The sequence below is a fragment of the Lepidochelys olivacea genome (genome assembly GCF_965140295.1).
Source record: "Lepidochelys olivacea isolate rLepOli2 genome assembly, chromosome: 7".
NCBI lineage: Eukaryota > Metazoa > Chordata > Testudines > Cheloniidae > Lepidochelys > Lepidochelys olivacea.
The window spans coordinates 15,765,330-15,791,388 of NC_140417.1; the positions used below are offsets into that span (position 1 = coordinate 15,765,330).

The 26,059-nt window shown below is 42.4% G+C and overlaps 1 protein-coding gene across 1 annotated transcript in view; it reads left to right on the forward strand.

The window, feature by feature from the left end:
* The window catches only part of ITPR1 (inositol 1,4,5-trisphosphate receptor type 1), a 258,732-nt gene that overhangs the window by 174,492 nt on the left and 58,181 nt on the right, over positions 1-26,059 (forward strand). The window contains exons 44-45 of the mRNA XM_084635131.1: positions 22,677-22,857; positions 23,493-23,746. Of these exons, the coding sequence (XP_084491257.1) occupies positions 22,677-22,857; positions 23,493-23,746 (435 nt within the window). The remainder of the gene's footprint in view (positions 1-22,676; positions 22,858-23,492; positions 23,747-26,059) is intronic.

The window sequence follows — 26,059 nt, forward strand, 5'->3', positions numbered from 1 at the left end:
CCCTACCTTTAGGAAAATGATCTTTGTAGCCAACAGTGGTTCAGGGAGAGAACGAGAGAGAGTGAGCATATGTGTGTCTACGTGCACTAATGCAACCATAGAAAATATCTCCTCTAAGTGGGGGGTGCGGTTTGGCTTTTGGGGGTTTTTTTTAGTTCAGATGAGTTGATTCTAAGTACAGAATTACACTGAGGTTTTATGCACCAAATCATTCACTGCAACCTACAGTTCCTGCTGTACAGAATGCAAGGTCACAGGCACACCCAAGAACTATTACTCATGCACCCAAACTATGAATGGGACTATGCTGAACGTACCCTGTGAAGTAGTTGTGCCACAGATGAACTACTCCTCAAGGATTCCCACAGCCCAAAAGGCAAAGTGCCAAAGTGAAAAATGTGGCAATGCATGCAAAGGTCCCCACCTTGGCAGTTCCCTCCCACCCCCACTTGTTTGTTTATCTATCTGTTTCATCTTGTTATAATCCTGGATTGTGAGCTCTGTGGGGCAGGGAGTGTTCTTGCCTTGCTCACGGTCTAGCACAATGGGGCTCTCTGATCAGGGCCTCAAGGTGCCGCTTCAGTATAAATAAAGAACAGCTGTACTTCAGCTCTTTCTAATCTTTCAGCACCACTTGAGTCATTAAAAATAAAGCATACAAATTTAATATAGAAAAATGCTGACGACAGAGCTTAATTTCTGGGAGAACAGCTGGCTCAGAATTTACAAATCAAAATGAACTTGAAGGTTGATGTAGTAAACTCATGATTTCACTTCTCCCTCCCACAAAGTAATTACTAAATTATGGCTCAGTTAAATTGGTCTCCTTTCTGGGTGAGGGTAGTATAACCATGCTTCCCCTTTGCACCTGGGGACAACGTTGTATCTAGTTGCCTAGAAAACTAGAAGGTTAAGGTGGTGAGCAGGTGAACTGAAGCTACTGGAGACTGTTACAGAAGGACTGCATTCGGTAGTCCATTCATCCACACTGCTTTCAATTCACATTTTTAAAAAGTATCTCTCCCTTCTGCATAGGAAAGATTTAATAAGATTTAATAAAAGATTACGGCAGTGTGAAGTTTCCTATTGCTAAATCTTCATTACTTCTACAAAACATGCTGTGGAACATTACTAGTCTATTAGGAGGTATTATGAAAACCCAGATACACTTGTCAAAATGAACAAAATACATTTTGGATGCACTATCTTTTCCTCCCTCTGCATTTTTATTCACTTCTTCAATTTTGCAAATTAGTGAGAACTTCACAATAGGTCTCCCAGTCTTTAGTGTGGATTTACTGAGATCCTACTGTAATTTTAACAAACTGCCATCAGAATAGTTACTCTGAGTTTTGTTAATCTTGTATCACAGATTATCGGTGCACATGTATTTCTAATTTTAACTTTCAGAAACTCCACCTACCGAAATTCTTTGCTTTGGAATTCTACGCAAATTGATTATCTTCATTCATGGCACATGTGTATTTATTCTTCTTCGAGTTCTGTCCCTCTGGGTGCTCCACTCTAGGTGTTGGTGCGTCCCAGTGCCGTTGAGCGGAGATTTTTGGTAGCAGTGCCTGGTCGGGACGCACAAGCTCAGTTGGTATATCCTATCTCGCTGGAATCTTCCTGAGCGCGTTCATCCCACACCTTCCTCAGTTTCTTCTCAACCGTCCTCGGCTGAAGACGGGACTTGGGGCCAGTACTACTTTTCTTCCCTGGTCTCTGTAGGAAACAGTAACAAAGAACATAGAAATAGTTATTAGTTACATCCCAGTTGTTTCCCTTCCTTTAGTGTAGTTACACAGTTAGTTACTTAGTTTAAAAAAAAACAAAAAAACTTTTTCGCTTCAGGCTTGTCTGCCGCTGAGACGCTCTCCTCTGCCATTTCTAATTCATAATGCCAGGGGCTTCAGGATTCAAAAAGTGCGTTTTCTGTGAGGACTCCATGCCATGGTCAGGTGGGCACTCATGTTGTGTGAAGTGCCTCGGGGAAACTCACATCCCCGCAAAGTGCCTCCATTGTACGAGCCTCAAGTCAAGAGCTTGGCGCGACAGGGACCTGTGGCTTAAAATGCTTCTAATGGAAAAATCCCTGCAGCCGCTTTCGGAGACGGGGAAAGTTAAACCCGCTCCCACACGCTCCCCGGCCAGATCCGAACCAGGTGGGAGCATTGCTTCACCCTCACTGGAGCAGAGGCAAGAAGCACCACAGTCTCAAAGGAGAGACTTTAACAAGGGTAAAGGGTCTCCCGTGAGATCCTTACCCTCTGTGCTGTATCTCAGCCTTTTCTAACACCTCAGCCGCGGCTCGCACAGAAGCAGGGACCCAACCTCCCGCGCGAGGAAGGTTTCCGTGGCACTGGTCCCCTCGGCACTGAAAATAGATGCGGTGCCAACAGCACACTCTACCCCGGTGCCGAGAAGAACATCAGCACCGGCAGCGGACCCCCTGCAGGGCACCTCCAAGCACTCCGCAGCACCGCTGACTTTCACTTGATAACGCACTAAAGCACAGAGCAGGCTCGGCGCAGCCCAGGGAGCAGGAGCAATAGTTTTTCACTCAATGTGACCTCTCAGTGCCACCTGAGCCTAACTCCCTGCTCCTGGATACGCAGGGCTCACTTTTTGAACAGCTGCTCTCCCCACCTGAACAGGCTACCTTTACTGACAGCGAACTCAATATGCAGCAGCAGGCCAAGTTCTTCCCACATGCCTCTCCTCCTCTACTGGAACCTCTTCCACATCAGGTCATGGCTCACAGCCACCAGCCTCAGTTTCCCTACTTCACCCCCCCATGGGCGGCACCTGGGTTCTCACCCCTCCATGGTGCCCTTGGCCACATCCTCCTACTCATTCTCAGACCTCTTCCCCCAAACCACTATCTCCTTCTGTGCCTCGATCTCCAGCTCCGTCCACTTCTAGAGTACCTGAACCCCCTCCTGAGAATGTTAGCTACGCACCATATCCTGACTCACCGACTCCTAACTCTCCATCAGCTCCAGATGGAGCCCTCTTTCCTCTGCCTCCACAGAACATGGACGACTATAAACAATTTCAAGAACTTTTCAGGAGGGTGGCATTCAGTCAAGATATCCCCTTAGAAGAGGTTCAGGAGACACAACACGGACTCCTCAGAATCCTTCAACCATCTGCACCCTCAAAGATCGCACTCCCCATAAACGAAGCACTCCTAGAACCAGCTGACACACTCTGGCAAACTCCCAGCTTCTTTATTACCAACTTGCAAAAAGACCAAACGTAAATACTATGTTCCTGCTAAGGACGCTGACTTCCTATTTTCTCATCCACCAGCGAACTCTCTTGTCATGGATGCAGTCCCACAAAGGATGAAACAGCCACAATATGAGCCCACGCCGCAAGACAAGGACCTTAAACGCCTTGATGTCTTGGGTCGCAAGGTTATTCGTCCTCCACTCTACAATTCAGAATTGCAAACTATTCTGTCCTCCTTGCCAGCTACGACTTTGATAATTACAATAAACTTTTTGAATTTGCCTCCTACATTCCAGAGGATAGGAGAGCAGACTTCAGATCGATCCTGATTGAGGGCCAACTGATTTCCAGAGCGGCCCTACAAGCATCTCTGGACATGGCGGACGCAGCAGCCCATACTACTGCAACTGCTGTGATTATGTGCAGATCTTCATGGCTCTCTGCATCCGGCATCCCTAAAGATCTGCAGACCAAAGTGGAGGACCTCCCCTTTGATAAAGATAAACTTTTTTCCACAAAAACCGATGAACTCCTTGACATCATGAAAGATTCTAGAGCAACACTAGGCACCCTGGGCATTCACCCATCACTTCCCAGGAGACACTGATACCAACCCTACCAAAGACCCCACACACAACAGTATTATCGGCCTCAACCCAAACCATATGACATAACTAGGAATCGCGCTCGACCCCCTAAGTGCAAACAAAATCAAGCTCAAGCAACCACCCCCCACCCATGGGGGAATAAACAACAATTTTGAAAGGTTGGTTGAGGGACTGCACGGCCACCCCTTGATTCCACCACCTACTTGCCCATTTGGCCACCGCCTCCAGAGTTTCCAACATGCCTGGCAGTGGATTACACAGGACCGCTGTGTAATCAAAATAGTTCAGTCTGGTTACTCTATCCCATTTATATCCTACCCTCCTACCCTTCCCCATCCCTCTTCAAGGACCACTCTCATGAACACTTACTTCGCGCAGAAGTGGCGCACAACTAGGCGCAGTGGAACATGTGCCAACACAACATCGAGGGAAAGGGTTCTACTCCCATTACTTCCTGACCCAGAAAAAGACCGGGGGATGGAGGTCTATACTAGACTACGCCGACTGAACAAATTCGTGAGGATACAAAAATTCAAGATGGTCACACTGGGCACAATAATTCCTGCACTGGATCAAGGAGACTGGTTCACAGCCCTTGACCTACAGGACGCTTATTTTCATATATCAATTCGTCCAGCTCACAGATGGTTCCTACGATTCACAATCGGTCACAACCATTTTCAATACAGAGTTCTTCCTTTCAGACTCTCCACAGCGCCGAGAGTCTTTTCCAAGACTCTAGCCGTGGTTGTGGCTCACCTCCACAGCCATGGGATTTCGCTTTTCCCCTACCTGGACGATTGCCTCATCAAGGGCAACGCCTATGGCGAGACACTTCAAACTACCCATTTCGCCATCTCCCTCTTTCACAGCCTAGGCCTCCAAATAAACATCCAAAAATCCACCCTGTCTCCTACACAACAGATCGAGTTCATTGGAGCTCATCTGGACTCAATCCAAAGCGGAGTCTCGCTCCCAAATCAGATTCCTCACTATCACACAGCTTATATGCACGCTCTCTGTTCGTCCCAGGACACAGGCAAGAATCTGTCGATAGCTCCTTGGTCACATGGCGGCCACCACCTTCATGGTCCAGTATGCCAGGCTACACAGGAGATGTCTTCAGTGCTGCTAACTCCTCCTCCCAATATTCTAGCTTCCCTACATTGGTGGACAAGACCAGAAAACCTCTGCACAGGTGTTTCCTTCCAGCAATGATCCCCAATGCTCATGCTCACCATGGACGCTTCCCTAATCAGTTGGGGAGCGCATCTAGGCGGACACAGGGCACAAGGCTGATGGTCCACATCAGAGACGCACCTACACATAAATCTCTTAGAGCTCAGAGCAGTGAGGCGAGCATGCCTTCACTTTCTTCCCCTCATAAAGAACAAATCTATTCAGGTCTTAACAGATAACATAGCATGTATGTTCTACATCAACAGACAAGGGGGAGCCTGATCACATTCCCTATGCATGGAAGCCACCCGAGTATGAAATTGGTGCAAACAACATCAAATACAAATCATTGCTTCCTACCTACCTGGCTGCCACAACACTACTGCCGATGCACTCAGCAGGCTCTTCTCAACAGAACATGAATGGGAACTGCACCCCGCAATACTTCAACAGCTCTTCTCCCTCTGGGGCACCCTGTCAATAGACCTCTTTGCCACAATCCAGAATCGAAAATGTCGCCTATTTTGCTCCAGAGAGGGACTCGGGACTGCATCCCTAGAAGACGCGTACCTCATCGCGTGGAACACCTCTCTCCTGTACACCTTCCCACCAATCTGTTTGCTACACAGCGTTCTTCGGAAGATCATCGACGACAAGGCCCAGGTCATACTTATTGCCCCAGATTGGCCGAGACCTGCTCCGCCTGTCCTCCCGTCATCCACGAGCTGTCCCCAGCAGGCCAAATCTCCTTTCCCAGGACAACAGATGGGTCCTTCACCCTCAGCTCCAAAAGCTCCACCTGACAGCGTGGTTCCTTCATGGTTGCAAACCCATGAACTAGCCTGTTCCAAGCAGGTCCGATACGTCCTCCTGCATAGTAGAAAAGACTCCACTCGTAAATCTTACCTGCAGAAGTGGAAGTGTTTCGCCCTCTGGTGCTCATGTAATCACTTAACACCCAATACGGTGACCCTCCCTAACATCCTGGGCTACCTTCTGCAATTAAAACAGGATGGACTCTTGCTCAACTCCATCAAAGTACATAGAATCATAGAATATCAGGGTTGGAAGGGACCCCAGAAGGTCATCTAGTCCAACCCCCTGCTCGAAGCAGGACCGATTCCCATCTGGCAGCGCTTACTACCTTCCATGACTTGTTAGAAGGTTACTCACTCTTTACCCACCCCACCATAAAACGATTTCTCACGGGTCTCTACCCTGAAATTTACCCAACGGCAGCTACATGGAATCTTAACCTCGTTCTTCACGGTCTTATGAAACCTCCATTTGAGCCCTTGGCTACCTTATCTCTTCTTCATATGTACATGAAGGTAGTTTTCTTAGTTGCAATAACATCAGCAAGGAGAGTAGGAGAAATAAGCGCCCTGATGGCCTATCCTCCCTACACAATCTTCTCCAAAGACAAAGTCACTCTGAGACCACATCCTAAATTTCTCCCTAAGGTGGTATCCACCTTCCACCTTAACCAACCAATATACTTACCTACTTGCTATCCCAAACCTCACAAGACTCCGCATGAGGCAACCCTGCATACTCTCAACGTCAGGCGAGCAAACGCCTTTTATTTAGACAGGACTAAGCCATTTCGTAAGTCCCAGTGACTCTTTGTCTCCATGACTGAAAGATAGAAAGGTACGGCTATCTCTAAACAACATCTGTCCAAGTGGATCTCTAATTGCGTCAGATCCTGTTACCTCACTCAAAATATTCAACCGCCCGAAGGCATTAGAACTCATTCCACTCGAGCTATGTCGACATAACATACCCATTCTTGACATCTGTAAAGCAGCTACATGGTCATCTGAACACATGTTTGCCAAACACTATGCTATCACGCAAGATACCACGGCAGACACCATAGTAGGCCATACAGTACTCACTGCCACATCTCCAAAGTCCCACCAACCACAGTGGGTACTGCTACACATTCATCTAGAGTGGAGCACCCACAAGGACAGCACTCGAAGAAGGAAAGAAAGTTACTCACCTTGCAGTAGCTGAAGTTCTTCAAGATGTGTCTCTCTGTGGGTGCTCCACTCCCCGCCCTCCTCCCCTCTACTTTGGAGCACTAGTATGAGTTCTCCACGGTATAGAAGAAACTGAGGAGGGTGTGGGATGCACGCGCTCAGGAAGATTCCAACAAAATGGGAGATACCAACTGAGCACGTGCATCCCGACCAGGCACTGCTTCCAAAAATCTCCACTGGGAGGCACTGGGACACACCGACACCTAAAGTGGAGCACCCACAGGGACACGCATCTCAAAGAACTTCAGTTACTGCAAGGTGAGTAACTTTCCCTTAGCAGCTCTTATTTAATTATAGTATTCTCAACAAGCTCACACTACACTCTGTGTATGGTTTTACTGCATTCAAATTGTTTCCGTATACGGCCTTTTGAGAATGAGGAAACTATTGGGATACCGGCGGGTTACGCAAAATGACTTTCTTGGCAATGAGATCTGAAATGCTTCGTTCTCGCATGGTATTTTCTTACCATAGGTTTTCACATGGGAAATGAGCACAGTGTGCTGAAGCAAAAAGTTTCCACTGACACACACAGACTTGCGTGATGATGCTCCTGTTAAAGTTAATAATGGGAGTTCCCGGGTAACTCCCATGTGCCTTAATGGGCGAAGAGATCACTGTGTCACTGGACAAGGATAACATGAATAGTTGTTGCTGCTAAATCTGTGTTAGTAGATATTCGAGCACACTCGCTTCGGCGTTGCTGCATGTTTTATACTGGTGATGAATGTGACTGAGTGTTAATTATTTCATTATTATTCTAATAGAAAGATAGGTTGTTTTAACTGTGGAAATGACTTTCTGTTTCATTGAAGCATTAAACGATCAACATGGAATTTCCTAATCCAGATTCGGTTAGTTCTATTTTGTAGAATACACGTGAGCATTTTAAATATTTCTACTGCCAAGCAAGCTAATAGAAATTTCTAAGGAACTGTTTATTTCTGAGATTAGCTTATTGTTCCTATTGGTGTGAGAGGTCAAATTTGCTATGGAAGCTCACCCCTGATTTAGCACCCTGGCCATTTATAATAGCACAGACGAGTTTGAATCGAAGGGTCAGAAAAGAAAATACATTAACTTGGCAAACGTTACTGCTCACGGAACTGAAAATTATATAAGCTCCCTTATATTTTATGTAACTCCTAGTGTGTCTACCCACAGAAAGCTGGAACCAGTCATTCTCCCCTTGTCCTTTCCGAGAGATAGCAAAAACGCCTGAGCAATGTGTGGATAGATGCGGTTTCAGAAATCACCTTCAGAGCTGTGTTATGTAAAAGACCAGTCATTCACACTGTTTCTGTAGTGCTGCTGGCCTGTGCGTGGCACCTGTTGCTACATAAATTTTTTTCTTTGGCTTGCTTTGCATGATTTTGCTTGTAGGTAAGCTTAATTTAGAGCATACTTCTCTCCTTTAAAGCAGATCAGAGGGTAGTCTGTTGCATATATAAACCTCAACACTGAATTTGCTTCAGTTAACATAAACTCGGCAAGTGAATGACAATGAAAGGAATTGCTAAAGACTTCTCCTATAGCACGTCTCTCATCTGCCAAATAAAATTATGTGCACCATATATGCTGTTTCACCTCCTGGAGTTTCAGGTTTCCTGGATCTGTGAAAGTTAATGATGAGTAAACTCCCTTACATAACTTCCTCTTCTCCATGGTGAGTTTGGTCTGCTCACTTAATTAGGGATCTTCTCAAAAGTTAGATTACATGAAAAATAGGTTTCCCTCGACCCCTCCCAAGTAGTGTTGTCAAGATCAAATAAAGTGATGAGACTGACTTCATTTTGTTGAAGTATGTACTAAAATCCCACAAGAGCTTAATATGGTACCAGTCCTCAGGACTAGTATATCTCTGTCTTATTGATATACTCTTACAGGTGAAGAGAGTGGTCTCTTTGGATGGGCTATTACCAGCAGGAGAGTGAGTTTGTGTGTGGGGGGGGGGGGGCGGAGGGTGAGAAAACCTGGATTTGTGCTGGAAATGGCCCAACTTGATGATCACTTTAGATAAGCTATTACCAGCAGGACAGTGGGGTGGGAGGGGGTATTGTTTCATGGTCTCTGTGTGTATATAATGTCTACTGCAGTTTCCACGGTATGCATCCGATGAAGTGAGCTGTAGCTCACGAAAGCTCATGCTCAAATAAATTGGTTAGTCTCTAAGGTGCCACAAGTACTCCTTTTCTTTCTGCAAAGACAGACTAACACAGCTGTTACTCTGAAACCCCAAACCATAATTCTTCTTTCCTCAGCTATAGCGCTCCTGGTAAGGGTGCAAATAAAAATTACATGGCAAAGGGGATTGATAATCAAACTAAAGTTAATTATATGCAGATGAAAAATTGATTCCCCACCTGCATTAAAGCTCGCACTCTGAATATTACTTTTAATTTCCATTAGTGCCTGCTCCCTACTACTCATTTCTCAGTGGCTGCTTGCTTTTGGAATAGGAGGGGGTGGAACTGAGGCTGCTTAAGAGAGGGGAAAGAGGGTCCTTCTCTGACCCTGTCATGTATGGAACTGCTTTCAGGGGATCAAGAAGTCATCTTGCAGCGGAACTCTTTGGTGGAGATGTGAAAGCCAGATCTGGAAAGAGAAGAGCAGGGAATATCCTCTAGCAACAGCACCCTGAAGAGCATGTGCTGTAAGCACCATAATACTAGCCCTGGGAGCCAGTGCCACAATTATGATTACAGCATGCAGGCAAAAGTTAATGAAGCAGCAAGAATAAAAAACTGCTCTGGGCCAAGGTCTGGAGCTTACAGCATAAGTGTGATTCTTCTCTGAAATGTGACTGTAAAAATGGCATTGTGGTGTTCCATATTTGTGTCTTAATTTCATATCACATCAGCTCATTATACACATAAAAGGTGCTAATTATATGTGCCAGCCCTGCAGAATTATCTGGGACTTGAGAGACTTGTTGGCTTCTTTCCTTCTTATACATCCACACTAGTAAGAAAGATCCTTCACGACAGATTATGGTTTTTGACCCTGGTGTATCCCATTGCCTTCAAAGGCAATGGATAGAAGCTTAGTAAAAAATTGTAATTGATGCACAAGAAGTAGTTGAGATCATTCTTTCTCAGCTGTGTTGGCTGTGCACAGGTGTAAAAAAAAAACATTTAAAGAGAAAATGTTTGTGACATTAAAGTAGCAAGGACTTTGACTGCACAAGGGGAGCAGATCTGCTAAGTAAAAAGGTGCCATTTTGACATACTGTAGTTGGTATTAAGAGAAGAAAAACATTTCATGTCCTGGATCAGTGCTAAAAAGAACCAGTGGTAACCTTGAAAAATCACAGGTGCCAAATTCAAAAGTCATCTGATGTTGTAATTACCCAAGAGTTCAAACATCATTATCTAGATAAGCTAGGAGGCATACCATTTAAAAATACACCATTCTGATCTACTACATTGCCTTTCCAGTCTATTGCTCCTTCAGTTCTAATCTGCCTTCTCAGGACAGCAGCCAACCAGGGCTGCTAAATCTATACCCAAAAGGATATGGGCATCCTAGCTATCAATAGCATTTGTTGGGTGGAGAGTCGTAGCTCCTTTCAGATCGCTAACTCTAGTGGTCAGTGAGATATTGGCAGTGCCCCTTGCAGACATAAACAGGTGTGGTCCCTGAGTCTGCAGACAACCTGAAACAGTAACTCCGAGAGATGTGAACTGCACCATTCCTCCCACTGGGATGAATAACTTTGAAATGAAATGTCAGAAATCTACTTACTCTGTGCTACTAAACCACTCCCCTCCCTTCACTTTCCTTAGTACCAGAACCTCCAACTGTGTCCTACCCAACTGTCAAAACCCTCCGCTTCACAGCTATCATAATTACTGTTTCTTTTCAATATAAAATTCTGCGGCACATTGAAATGTACAAAATCAAGTGGTAGTGCAAAGTTGAGTTTAGTAACCTATTTATAAGGTTAATCTTTCATATATACGTTAATGAAAAATTCCCTCATCTAAATGTACTTGAAGTAGTGGTAGAATCTCTAGACAGCCGCACTGGAACGCTGCAGGAGCCAGATGCCTTGGTTGCAGAATTGAGGTCAACCTTGCTTCAGAGTGCACACCAGGTGATTTGAAATTAACCCTGAAAATTGGTCAGAGATCAGGCAGTGAAGGGATAGGCAAAATCAGGACCTTTCTAGGGTTTCTAGTGCCTTAGGCAAGCTAGCAAACTGCCATCCCTTCCCAGTCCACAGTGACTAGTTTGCTGCCCCTTAATATTTTGCTACCCCCAGCAGCCACCTGTTCTGTACCTCCTGACTCAGGAGTACTAATCAGAGTGATGTGGATTTTTTAAAAATGGGCATTGTCCAGTTTATTAAAATATGGAAGATGTATTTCATGTGTTTAAAAGCTACTATTGTAGTTGAATGTTGAATAGTTTTGTATCTGCACACACAAAATATCTGGGTGATACCAACTGCTTTGTGGTCCAGTGTCTTGAAAGTTCTCAGATGAAGTGTGTCGGTGGACCACTACAAATGCTTTCTGGGCCACTAAGCTCTTGCAAGTAGGAATTGTCAAATTTTTCTTTCTGACCAACCGTTCAGGATCCCTAATGCTTGAACTGTAGAAAAACTGTTTTTCTTTCTTCATATGTGTGCTGTACATTTGGCTTCGCATTTGTGTGCGTGTAAATAAAATGTGCATGTGGGGGTATTTATAGAAATCAATAACCAATATTTTTTTGGTATAGGGTTAAATCTGAAAAGTAATATTCTCAAGACAGATGTAACATCTGTTTAGAAAACTAATACAATCATCCTGTGTTATTGTCCAACAGCGTACGGGCTGGTCATCTGCATCTTTCATCATGAAACTATTAGAAACTTTTCCCAGGTACAGTACTCCAAAGAATGTCAAAGTTAGCGTTGGTGATGCTCCAAACAAAACTGCTGCTTCAAAACTTTCCCTACAAAGAGAGGTAGCATAATTCTCTGCAAACATCCTTGTCATCAATTGTAATCTCTCTCGGGCAGCCGTCTTGTCCTCTTCTTTGTCTGTAATACGTCTCTTATGCCATTGGGTACTATATTAATGATCTATGTACTGTGTAAATGTTGCAGGATGTATCCCAGTTGATCTGGTCACACTGTAAATCGTCAATAAGTCAACACGTTGCAACATATCCCTGATTATCATGTGGGCAAGGAGATTTTTCAGTGCAAGCTCTCTGGGGCAGGGACTATCATATATGTATAAGTATGTATGTGTGTCTGTACACATACCATCTATCACACTGGGCCTTAAGACACCACTATAGTATAAATGATAACTGATAACATTATTGTGCTGGGAACTGGAGATCGAATAGCTGGTCTTGTTTGATTAAAATAATTTCTTTTTCGCTGGACGAGATAAAGCTACCAGAGAGGAGTGCTCAGGTTGTGAACAGGGTGGGTAAGAAGGCAGTGTAGTAATGGAAGAGAGTATTGAACCTGTGAACTCTTTCCACTCTGTTATTGATATATTGTGTTTTGCAAGTAATCAAGCAACAGTAATCAAGACAGCAGCTTGCTGGAGCCTCGCATCACTGGCCCTTTGTAATATAGCATTTATATGAGTGAAAAATGAGGACAGGGAACTATATCAGAGTCTGAATGTTAAATCTCTTCACCATGGTATGATCTCTGTAGATCTATATACTGTATTATTTAGAACTGCATGTTCTCATATATCTTACTTGGAGAAGCCCTGGGTCAGTTAAACAGTCAGTAGATGTCATTCTAAAATTATAAGGAATATAGAAAATAACTCACTAATGCTTAATATATTGTCTGTATTTCTCTGTCTGTGAAATCTATATCCTGTTTAAACTTCTAGGATGATCCCTAACAGGATTAAAGTCCTCAGCAAGCAGACAGAGGCAAGCTATTCAGAAAAACAAGGTCATGCTGCAGGGTTGTTGGGTGGGTTTTTTTTTTTTTTTTTTTTTTTGGTAAGCACAGGCATCAACAAAGAGATGTTATATAACTTCTATTTATATCCTACTTGCTCACTAGCTGCAGGCATACAAGAGTAGCTGAGAAGGGAATTTAATGAGCTCTCAGGGCTTGCTCACCTTCCAGAGCTGGTAGGAGCCAGCTTGTTTTTGAAGTGCGTCAGCAAATGAAACTGGTGGTGGGTGGGTGGTTGGGTAGGTGGACTGACTTGTTGCTATGGTTTTCTTTAATTTCCCTGTCTCTCAAGAAGATCTTACACCTTCTTTGGAGTCTGTGGACTTCCATGTTTCTCACACCTCCTCATGGCTCTCTAAGGAAGTGGGATGCATGCTTTTCCATACAAGAGCTTTACATGGATCACATATGTGACCTGTTGTGTGCATGGGTGCACGCTCTTATGCGTGTGGAGAGGAACTCAATTAAAAGCCCTGTGTCAACAACAAGTCAGAGCCCCAAGTCTCCCACGCTTTTAGAGCCATCTGCTCCATGTTTTCAGGAATTTTACCCCCCAAACTGAACAGGCACATGCCTACCGATGAGTCACCATTGTTGCCTTGTTGGCTTCCCCGTCATCTCGGTTCACCTCGTTGCCCCTTTGCTTCTCTTTACTTTAGTGTCTCTTGTGAATTATTTGCCAGTTTAAATTGGAGATCATCAGGCTTTTAAATCCCGCATTTGGGAATGTGTGTCTAATACAAGGGCTCTTCCAGAAACAAGTGGCTTAGCTCTCCCACCTGTTTTCATTGTATTGTTTGTGGGGGAAGAATACTGTTACGGGGCTCTGTCACTAAGCAGTTAGGTCCGTCCCCAAGAGTCTCCTTAATCAGATTTGTTAGGGCACAATGTTTCCAGTTCAGAGTATAGCCCTACAGGGGAGCATCAATAATATAAGTGTGCTCTCCGTGTGCGTGAGTGTTTGCAGAATATGTAGCTAGGATTGTACTGTGATGGTGTTCCCTCTGCACTTGCAGTGGTTAAAGGTGAAGTGTAAAGCGACACTGAAAAATGGCTTGTTGGGGCATTCAGCAGATATTCCTTATGGGCTTAATTCAGGCTGCAGAACATGTTCAACTCAGAAATACTTTAACTAACAAATTTTAGGTTCCATGGGACTAACGGTATTACTAAGGACACAGAATGATGGAATTTTAGCAGACAAGGAAATACCAAAGGATTTCTTAGAAGTATCAGAATTTTTTTTTTTTTTAAGTTAACTTTCTTCTGTGCTGAAACCCCTTGCAGCCTGGCTAGGGGGAGCATAAAGGGTTTGTTTCTGTACTAGACTCAGTGCTTATGTTAGCTTTGCAGTTTATTTTTAAAAGCTGCCTTGAAGTACGGTCTGGCTAGATGAGGTAGGGGTGAGCTTTTTTGCAAGTACACCTTCATAAAACTAGTGCAGGAGTTTCATAATAGTTCATAGTGTAGGGTGACAAGATGTCCCAATTTTATAGGAACAGTCCCGATTTTGAGTCTTTTTCTTATATAGGCTCCCATTACCCCCCACCCCTTGTCCTGATTTTTCACACTTGCTGTCTGGTCACCCTATCATAGTGGTAGCCCACCAGGGATAACCAAGAGAAGCTAACTTTCCCATAGTCATTTCTCTCTGACATTGGGAGTAAAAGATCTGCTGGTTCCAGGCCAGAGAGGTCATCTTTTTCTCAGTAGCTGAAGGGACTTTCCTTTTGGAAACATCCCTGTTTAGTCAAGTTCATTGTTGAACAATTTCTTATGAAACTCATCTTCATTGATTGACATTTAGCTCTATATGGAGGGGAGAATTAGTTTTTACCAGCTCAACATAAGCCTTTGAGTTTTTGCCAGGTTTACTTTAAATTAACTGTTTGGTGGTGGTTAAACCATGACTCATGTTTTCCTGAGAGATTCTCACTCTACTAACTAATGGGATTTCCTGGAGTTTATAAGTTTACCTGAGGAGGACTGTCAAAACTGTACTTTAAGGGTGTGGTCCAGAAAATATTCTGTCCTTTTAATGCCAAAGACACTGCCTTATTTGGATCTTCACCCATGGCTTTCTTAAATCCGATCACCCTTCCTTCAGAAAGGAGAGTGAGTTTGAACCGACACACTTTGCATACAGTGTTTGTTATAAAGGTTTTGATTATACCTCTTACTACATGAGCGTGCAAACAGAGCATATAATAGAACCTATAATTATCAAGTCTAGGAACAGAAGCCAAACTATTTGATGTGAGAAGCACGAATGTTCATCTTTCCAGTTTCTTGGTTAACAATACGAACAGCTGTGACTTTAGGGCAAGTCTGGTTAACAGTTAACTGAATAGATTAATGTGTTCCCAGAAAGAGTGACAAACACACACATAAAGACGTGAGCAAAACCTGATAAGCCTTTGAAAAGTGAGAACCAGACACAAACTGCCTTCAGCTGGTCCCTGGCATTCTAGGTTTTTCCACTTGGCAATCCTTTGTGCTGATTCAGTGTGCACAGGCCCACATGTAGTTAAGCAGGTTATTATGTTTAAGTTGACTGAGTCTTTACTTCCCTTTGTGATGCTGTAGTTCTTCTGTTGGCTCTAAAATAAGACATCAGTCAGTAAAGTTTACGACCTGCCATGTGATTCTGGGGTAGTCTGCAAAGGGCAGATAGTTGGTTTAAATTGTTAACTAACGTGCTTGCTACCCATTGCTGAGGCATGAAACCTATTAAGAACCACTTGTAAACACTGTTGCAGTTACCCTAGCTCTGTAATTCCATCTGTCTAAGCTTCTTCCATTTTGGCCAGCTGCATTTTGTACTGTTAAATTCCAGAAAATCCATCAGGCCCTAAGATGCATCTAAGTTTCTCCTCTCTTCAAGGTCCCTGATATTGAATCAACCTATGAAGTTGTGAGAGTTGTGGGGAGGAGAGTGGGGTTGGGTTGTTCGGTTTTAGTTGTTGGCTTGTTACACACTAGGTGAATCATTCTGAGTGTTTTTTTTTATTATTATTATTCAATTCTGATGTCCACATTTTAAAAAGAATGGTAAAAAATTGGAGAGGGTGCAAAAAAGAGCCACAAAAACTATTTGAGGGTGGAAGAAAATGCTTTATAGTGAAAGACTAAAGAGCTCAGTTGGTTTAGTTTATCAAAAAGAAAATTGAGAGGAGACTTAGTGTATAAGTACTTCCTTGGGGAGAAGATACCAAGTATCAAGGGTTCTTTAATGGAGCAGAGAAAGGTACAACAAAAATCCAGTTGCTGGAAGCTGAAGCCAGACAAATTCAAATTAGAAATTAGGCACAATTTTTTTAACAGAGCGTGTGATTAACCACTGAAACAAACTACCAAGGCAAGTGGTGGATTCTCCATCTCTTGATGTTGGTTGTCAGGTCAATATTGGATTCCTTTCTGGAAGTTATACTTCAGCCAAATATGAATTATTGGGCTCAGTACATTTCACACAGTTACCCATGTGATGGCCTGTGTTATACAGGTGGTTAAACTAGATGATATAATGGACGCTTCTGGTCTTAAAATCCTATGAATTATTTGTACTCCAGTAGCACCTAGGAGGGGAAGTCATGAGCCAGGCAGGATCCTATTGTGCTAGTATGTTAAGTCATTTGGATGTGGCTTTAGTCCCTTTCGCCTGCAAAATGTTTGATAGAACATTCTATAGATAGTTGTGTGGGGGGAGGGGAACCACTGTTCTTTTAACCCATTCAGTGTTAAACTATTCAGTAGCTATGTAATCCAAGCCTATTTTCACCAAATATAATTTCCACTAATAGGGTAAAAGTGAAGGTAGGTTCCTATTTGGTCAGTGGGTTCCTTGTTTCTTCTTGAAGAGGGGTAAGTGGCTCGCAAAAGCAAGGAGAAACTATGCTTTTAGCAAAGATTTCACAGATTTTAGCAAAGATTTATGGAACACTTTCCCCTGTGACCGTTTTATGTAGACTATTTGCATTAGTTTCAGACGAATCTATCAGGCTGATTCTCTTTGAATAAGGACGGTGACCTGTGCTGAATTCCTCTCCTTTCCAATCCCCTTGAAACTAACTCAGCCCCTTGCTATGTGTCAAAGTGCAGTATACCATGGAGACAGCTGAAAGTTGCTGTGTTCTGTGTGGCTTGCTCAGCTCTGATACCTGTATGGAAACCATCTACTGCGGAAATGCAGATTTTCCTCAGTTCACTGCAGGAGTTTGGACTTGTGAAAACCTTTACCTTCAAACCATACAGGGGGAAAAATGGGATTTTCCTTCTCCTTGTGTGTGTCTAACTTTTCACTTGGCTCAATAAACTTTGAAAATTAATTATGAATGGTTTGTGGCAAATGCTTAAAGGAAAGTCTCTCCATTGTCTTGTGTGGTGCAGCTGAATAGCTCACGTTGTGGATGTTAAATGTACGCAGTATATAAATGTGCTGGGTTTCTTATTCATTCTGTGGCTATAGCAGTTAATCACAATCAGGTTGCCTTTGGTGTCAGAAAGGAGTCATGATTCAATTAATTGTTTGGCCATGAGTGGCTGCATTTTGGGGATGTTGCATTTCACTGATGTAAATGTGCTTCTAAGCCTGTTTACTGAATCCAACATTCATGAATCAAACCACATGACCCACCACCCTTGTGTCAGATGATATTTCTTATTTGATGGTAAATGACTATTATGAAACAGAATACTGTCTGATCATCACTGAATTCTGCAAAAACGGACAGCTGATCCAGTGTCAATATGCAGGTTTGGTAACAGACCCAATCCTTGTGATGGAGCATATTCTTGCAACATGCTTGGCTTGAATATTTTATTTTTTAAGGAGCTGCTCCTACTGAAGGGCTTGGGATGCTTGTGCAACATGGTTAAAAACAGCAAATGTGCTTTTTAAAAAGCCTAGTTGAAATTTGAAATAAAACCAACCAATTGATGGGGACCCCTGCTAGAAATGGACAGAAGGAGGAAGTGTCAAGGGAAGCAAACAGAGCCTATCTTAAAATGGGACAGGATGAGGAGCTTTCATCAATATGAGAGAGAGGTGGGTTGATATAGGTATGAAAGGGGCACTCTAAGGTCAAACTCAAATGCACAGCTGCTTGTAGCTCACAAAAGCTTATGCTCAAATAAATTTGTTAGTCTCCAAGGTGCCACAAGTACTCCTTTTCTTTTTGCGAATACAGACTAACACGGCTGCTACTCTGAAACCTGCTTGTCTCAGCCATTCAGATGTGCTCATCACCTTAAGATCTAGGTGCCAAATGCTACAAGACAGTCACCTGCCAATATAAGATACAGTAATGGAATTCCTAAACAGCAGGCGGGGTGCGAATGTAGATATGAGTCAAGAAAAATCTCACAAAGGAAGTCTAATGTAGTTGTACTGTTACGGTTTTTGAAATCCAGCAGGTGCCAGCTGCTCTGCCCTTTGATAGTTGGGCATGTGAACAGCACAGGCCAGGGGTGATATGGACCCAGTGAGCTCACGTTTCTGCAGATGTGTGGACTGCCTAAATAATCTACCATGTGTTACACTTGTGCAGACATGGGTCATCCTGACATAAGTGTCCAGGTTACCAATTGTGACTGAGCTTCTCATTCCCACTTTGTCCCCGGAGTTCCAGAATATCCTACTGGAATACGCTCCCTTTTAATGAGGAAGGCAATAATACAGTAAAGTCCACTGAGCTCCATACTGTGGATCACAGCTACCCACCCTATTTTTCAATCAATATGCAAGAGTCTACAGGTCCCAACTTTAAAATCCTGTCTCATGCTGAATAGTCTGGCTGACTGCTCAAGGTGGACTGTTACATGCTGAGAACTGTAGTTTGTGTGCTGTCCAGTCCTATCATAGATGAGGTTGGGTGCAGTTCGTTCCCATTTATGCAAATTAAATGCAGCCCTTGGGCTCACAGCAAGTTGCCTATGTGGCCCTAAGTTGGGCAACCAGGGCTAAACTTTCCCTCACCTTGGCTGGAGAAAACACAGATGGATCCCATCACAGCCAAAGCTAGTGGCGCTTTTATGACCCTCAGGGTGACAATTCATTGTTTCTTATCTCAGAGCATTGTGCCTGAATGCATTTGTCTAGCCAACAGTCAGTCAGTCCTGTTTGCAAGTCAGAATCCTGGTGCTCTGTATCACCTGAAGGAAACCTTCATTTCTTTCAGAGGTGTTTCCATAACAATGTTAACTTTCTAACATATATGGTCCCAAACTTCTGTGAACGAGTTTTAGATTCTCTCTGTTAAAATTATCACCTACAACTACCTGCTCCAGCACAACTTGCAAAATCACACCTCTTAAAATACAGAATCTTGGTAGCTCAGCTGGCTTGGGGTTGACTCATGTGTGAAGGTGATAGGTATTCTATCGTAGATAGAACCAATCATTTTGTGACAGCCATTAAACGCACCCATGACATGCAAAAAATGCTTTATTGGAAATGTTCACTTGGCTAGTTTTTCTCTGACATGCAATGGAAAGTCTGTTAAAGCACCCGAAGAAAAAAAGCAACACTTCGGAATCTGTCAGCAAATAACCATTACCAACATGCAAAATACTTACCAGGCAGTTTACAGAGAAGAAACTTTTCCTTCATCGCTCCTTTGTGTTGAAGAGGCTTTTTCTGAAGTAGAAGGTGCTTTCTACATGCAATCAACTAACACGAAACACCAGCGTGAGAGGCAGAAACTCTTATTCCTCAAACAAATTTTGTAGGCAACAGTCACCCTTTCTAAAACTGATACTTTTATTGCTTTTAAAATTTCATTAGTATTTTCTAGGTCTGATTCTTGCTTATTTGTATTAAAGTAGCAAGTAGAGCCCCCAACAAAGATCAAAGTTCTTCTGTGCTAGGCACCTACAGACACCTAGTAAGAGACAGTGCCTGCTTCAAGAGTTTACAGTCCAAATAATCAAGACTAAGGTATAGTATTCTTTGTATCTTGGACAAGTCCAAAAATCATTGTGAGGCAGGTCTTCATTGTCATTTTAACTGGTCCCATCAAGCAGACCAATCTGATTGGTTAGTCTAAAATACCCCATCTAAAATTAATGTTATCTACATAAATACCTCTTCTTTTAAACACACAGTCTAGGTATATGTCCAGTGGAGGGCAGGGAAGGGGTAGCTTTAAAGTCTTTAACTTAACATTTAATAAATGGCTTTTGGTCAGTGAATCATTCTGGAAATATCGTTTGGGTTCATGTGTCAATTAATGCTGTTCCTATCAAAAACAGCACATTCAGAAATAATATCAAAATATGTATAAATCTTGCCATTCCAAAGGATCCCAAAACAATTCACATGCTGACCCTGGGCTCATCACAGTGCCTCTGGAACAATGTGTACCTCTCAATGTCACTAGATACTAGAAGTGTGGTGGTCACTTGTATCAAATCCTCTGCTCACCATCACTTATAGACTTTCTCCTCATTACTGCTTTCCATGTTTCTCCCTGCCATTGAGTACCTAGGATCTTTCTTTGAATATTTTTTCCCCAGAGAGATTAGCATGCTTTTTTCCAGGCTGAATCTCCATTTCCCCCCTATTTCTAATCTCTTTAGGGGCCTGTTGATTAATCTTGACTTACTTATACTTAACACCTTCTATAATAATGTAATTTGCAAATATCATGAACATGTTGAGCTGTTTGCTAATGATCTGGAAAGGGAATACATCTTAAATAGGATGGAACCTAAGACCAGACCCTGTGGTTACCTGATTTTTCCATGTGCAGCCCCAAGTTTTAAAATTGGCTGTTCATCTTTCCCTTTGTTTATGTCCGGTTACTCAGCCTAAGACACTGTGGTAATGGTTCTGCAACTTTCCACTTCCTGTCCCCATCCCTAGTCCTCCCTTCATATTTTAGATAAGTTAAACCCTATCCCCAGCAAAGTTACTGCTACTAATTAGGTGTTCAAATTTCTATTCAGCCTCTTGGCACTTAACACCAAATCTGAATGGACATATGTAAAGAAGGGAAACAATACTTTCAAAGCAAAGCCTGTCTAACAGAGGTGTTTAACACCAGTATATACTGTAATATACTATGCGTATGCTCAAGGACAGCATTTTAAAAAAGAAAACCACAGCTCAGTCCTTGACTATCTTCTCCATAAATGGCTTTTAAAAAAAATTATCTGTAGGTTAAAAACATTCCTATGTGTTACTGAAGTTAATTGTCTGTGGCAACTGGTTTAACTGGTTTTCAGAATGTAGTTCACAATTTCTCCCAGAGGTTTGCTTCTGTGTGGGATGGTCTGTATTGTCCTGTATTCCTGGTAGATTAATTCAGTGTAATGAAGTCAATATTATCTTAGTTTCTTATTTGTCCCCTTCTAGCAATTATTTGACAGACCTATTGGTTATAGTTGAGTATAAAATCTGCCTGGTAAACTAAGATTTTGTGGAGGTGGTTTTGTTGTTTTATCCATTTTTAAAATTACTTTGTTCTGTTTTTTCTCGGCCAACTAATTCCCTCCAACTAGAGGAAATTAAGGCCTTCCTGGTTTGGTAGAGACTGCTCCAAATTTCCTGGGGTCTCATGTAGGTATCAGCCACCGGGTTTCAATAGTAGCACTCCCACGGTAATCAAAGAGGTAACATTATTCGTCTTTCAAAGTAAGTCCCTCTGCTACTGTTCTAACCAGAACTGCCAGGGAGGGAGTGATCAAAGACAGATGTTCCAAGGATTGCCTTGTGTAGTCTGTTTCTCAGAGCAGCATGCAAGATATATTGCCATTCCCATTTTTAATTTGTCTTTTCAATAAATTGGACTTCGTCCCTATTCATCAAGGGAAGCTTTTGGATCATGAGCCGCTACAGAATGCTAACTAATTTCATAATACTCCTGCATAAGGTGACCCACTTACAAGTTCATCCTCCAGTCGTGTGTAAGCTCTGATCCTGATTTATGTAACCTTTCATCAGAAATTGTCTGATCACTCACTGTGTTGGCACCTTGTGAGCTGTATATGATTTGCATTCTCAGTCTCAGGGAAAAAATTGTCCGTCTACATGTATGGACAGAAAAACACATGAACAACAAATATTAAAAACTGGTTAATACTTTGAACTTTTTTGTTGCTTCTAAAGTTATGTTATATATATATAATCTATTTTAAATCGGTCTGCAGCAGACAGGTCGAAGCACAGAAACTCCAAATTGGGGAGAAAAAAAAAACTTTGTCCTGTTTGTACATTTTAGGGATCTGAGATTAGTGTTGAATGTTAAACCTATGAGTCATGATCATTTTGACTCAACAGGGAGAGCAGGAAGCATAGTGTTATCTGTATATTTCATTGCTAATGTTTGGCTTCTATGAGCTGAGACCCAAATATGTATAAAGATATCCCATTGTGCTTACCTGGAAGGTACAAGGAGAAGTGTGCCATATAAATGTACAGGGGATAACATGATCAATTGCACTATCTTTTTTAAAAGTATATTTGGAAATATTAATAACAAAGCTAATGTAACTGAGATACATTCTTGGACTCCTTAACTAGAAGATCTAGTCTTCGTTCCTCTAGGGTTCTGTCTGTGCTGAAAACTAATTAAATTTTTAGTCCTTCAATCCATAGTGCACAGGATATAAGGGCAGGTGAAATAATTTCTTGACTCAAGTCTCTGTATAAAATATATACTTGTTCCATTTCTTTGGTAGCATTCGTTCTTCTGCCGACTAACAGAAGATAAGAAATCTGAAAAGTTCTTTAAGGTTTTCTATGACCGCATGAAGGTGGCACAACAAGAAATCAAGGCTACAGTCACAGTAAACACCAGTGACTTGGGAAATAAAAAGAAAGATGAGGACTCAGACAGAGATGCACCAGTTAGGAAAAGAGGTAAATCTCCAATTTTTTGCTTTGAAAAGTGACATGGGAGCAAGGCACTGTCTTTATTGAACTCCTTGTGACTGATGCAGTAATGCTCTGATCCACAGAGCAAAGTTAAGAGATCAGTGACATCCTGCCTTGGGATTTCAAGAGCAGCATTCTCTCTCCATCCATTTGTGAGATTGTACTATTGAAATGATTAAATGTATTTGAGATGGGACTCTTCCAACTTGTCTAGCCTGAGATGGTGCCTAAATCTGATTGATAGTAATGACCCTGTAGGTTATGGTCAGTGCCTTTCTAACAGTAGCCCAGGACTGGAAAAATAGCTTCTTACACAACAGGTCTTCTAAAACTCCTAATGGTGTTATACGCTTGTGACCTGTTCCCTAACAGGCTAATATAAGGATTAAAAACTTCACTGTGATTTGTTGAAAAGTGTGAAAAGGGTAACAGGCTATCATGCTAACCCCAGCCTCTTGCATTGTACTAAATATACTTGTTGAAAAGGATCTGAAGATGGTTAGCTGGTCTGGGTGCGAAACTTTAATAGGAAATGTGTGAATGGATTTTTTTTCCCTAATTCTTTTGTTCAGATTACCAGGTGGAAGGTCTTTCATATGTTCCATTCTCATGTATTCTAGTGAAAGAGCCCACAACCCAAATTACAGAGGAGGTCCGGGATCAGTTGCTAGAGGCCTCTTCTGCTACAAGAAAGGCTTATAATACGTACAGGCGGGACGCTGATCCTGATGACCATTATTCAGCTGCGGATGGAGCCCAGCCTGCACCAGACAAGAACAAAGATGACTTGGAAATGAGCGCTGTGATTACAATAATGCAGCCCATTCTTCGTTTCTTACAGCTACTCTGTGAAAACCACAACCGGGATCTGCAGGTACCATAGGCAGATGTGCATGTTGAGTTAAGTCATTGTTATCACATCAACCTCTCTAGTCTGTGCCACTTTCCCAGGACAGCCTCAGTTGACCTAAGAGAACCATGCATGTCCTAGTCTCTTTCAAATCCCAACCAACGGGCTGTTTTGTGGATTGCTTGACACAAACTGTGCTGCAATGAAGTCTGTCCATGGCCGCCACCTATGGCGAGAAGGCACTTTCTCCTCTCTCCCTGGCTCTGTCCTGGCCCCAACTCCTAGTGTCCAACATTCACTGGTTTAAGGAACAGCAGCCTTGAAATTCATTCAAAAAATAACCATCTTGTGTAAAATTTAGAATATGTATTTAAACAGAGCAAGCACTGATTCTAGGTCAGGGTTTATTGCTCTTTTTATGAGAGGCGGGAGAAATGTAATGGGGAGATGTGCATCCAGGAGAGCAATTAGACTATTGAAACCCCGATCCAGCATATTACTCAAGCATGTGCTTAATTTTCAGTATTTGAGTAATCTCATCGACTCCAATGGAATTATTCATGCGCTTAAAGTTGAGCATGTGACTGAGTAATTAGCTGGAGTGGGTCTGAAATGTGTACCTTAGTAATCTTATCCAGTGCATCTAGTCCTACAGAGAGACGGTTCTTGTTTACAGATTGACTGACTGTAATTAACATGATTCTTGTTCAGCATTACTACAGCTAGTGGCTTAGAATTGAATGTAAATCAGGGTATAGTATATACTAATTGTCTTCATAAAGGAGGAATAATTGCCTTAATTGCATTATTATTCTCTATTCTAGAACTGTAAGACCTTGCACGAGTGCTTTTTAGACCTGCCGAATCAATTCCGTTGAACTTGAATGCCTGGTTGCTGGCAATATTTTAAATCAAATCTGTTTGTTAATATTCTGTGATGTGAGCCTGCTATCCTTGAACATTTTGTAATTATAGTGGCTACTTATATACTGGGCTGTTTCTTATTTTTTCCCCAGACTACTCCAGCTTTGTCTTGTAAAACAATTTTCATACCTTTAGCATCCTTGGGGATAAGTAGGGTGGCAGTTTTATGGGGTAATAATCCAGCCCACACACAGGATCTCTTTTGTGCTACAGTCTTCCACTAGGCACTTAAAGCTATCGAAGAGAAATTGACTGTGAGCCAATACAGAAACTTTTTGGATGGTGCTGCCTACACTGCTCACCATCCTGAACAATTGAATTCCATGAGCAGCAGGTTGTTGCATTCTGCTACAGGAGAGGGAATTAAATTAGAGGTGAGAAAAGCACTATTTCAAATATAATCCTATTACTTGTTAGCTGCCCCAATAGTCCCCTTTCTCCCATGGTCCCAAAGGGGTAGTTTATGCTGGTCTAGCTTTAAGAACTGTCACAAATATAGAATATTGACAGAAGGCCATAACATGACTCCCTACTAATATTGCCAGCTGGATGGCTCTTTACAGGAAGAGTAACAAGGATCTCGTGTCTTCCAGTTTGCCATAAATCAATTTGCATGGAGCCTTTGAGTTTTAATACTTACAGCTTTACATCCAGCAGGTATCTACCAAACATTTTTACAAGCCCTTAACAACTGAGTGCTCATTTGACGATGAGCAAATATAGGAACTTGCGAGTCACTGCTGCTGTTGTTGTTGTCATCCTTTGTGACTTAAGATGATGCATTGCTGTAAGGCTCTATAGAAGAGTATGCTCTTCAAATTAGGAGGAAACCCTTGCAAAATGATCTATGGGATCCCAACGCTGCTCAGTCACTTATCAGTCTACTCCTAGTTTCTGAAATAAAATTGCAGATTGCACCAAATTGTCTATATTTAGTCTCTTCCACTTGTACACTCTTGAAGGTACATCTATTGAATCCATCTGTATTGTTCTATTCACAACAATGAGGGAGGAACTATTAATTGAATATATATTTAGCATGGCCTTGCTATCCATTTAAGACCCTGCAGGACTTGGTTGCCTGTGGCATGCTTTGGATTACTTCTCATTTCTCTCCATTTTTCTTTCTGCACTCCAAAGTTATTGACACACTTCTAAGATTTACTCTAGATTTCCAATTAGACCAGTTCTTTTTGGTATATCACTGTGCCAGTTATAAGAGCTCTGCCTTTTAAACAAAGTTGGAATAGCTTTGAATTGCTGAGCTGACTGTAGGCAGTCTGTAATCTGTCTTTGGCTCAAGATCAAGACTGTATCATTCAATTTTATTGTAAGGGTAGCTCAGCAGTGAGGAGTCCCTGCTATATCCTGTGCATCTGTTAATTTATATATTTTTGCTGAAGTTGAAAATGT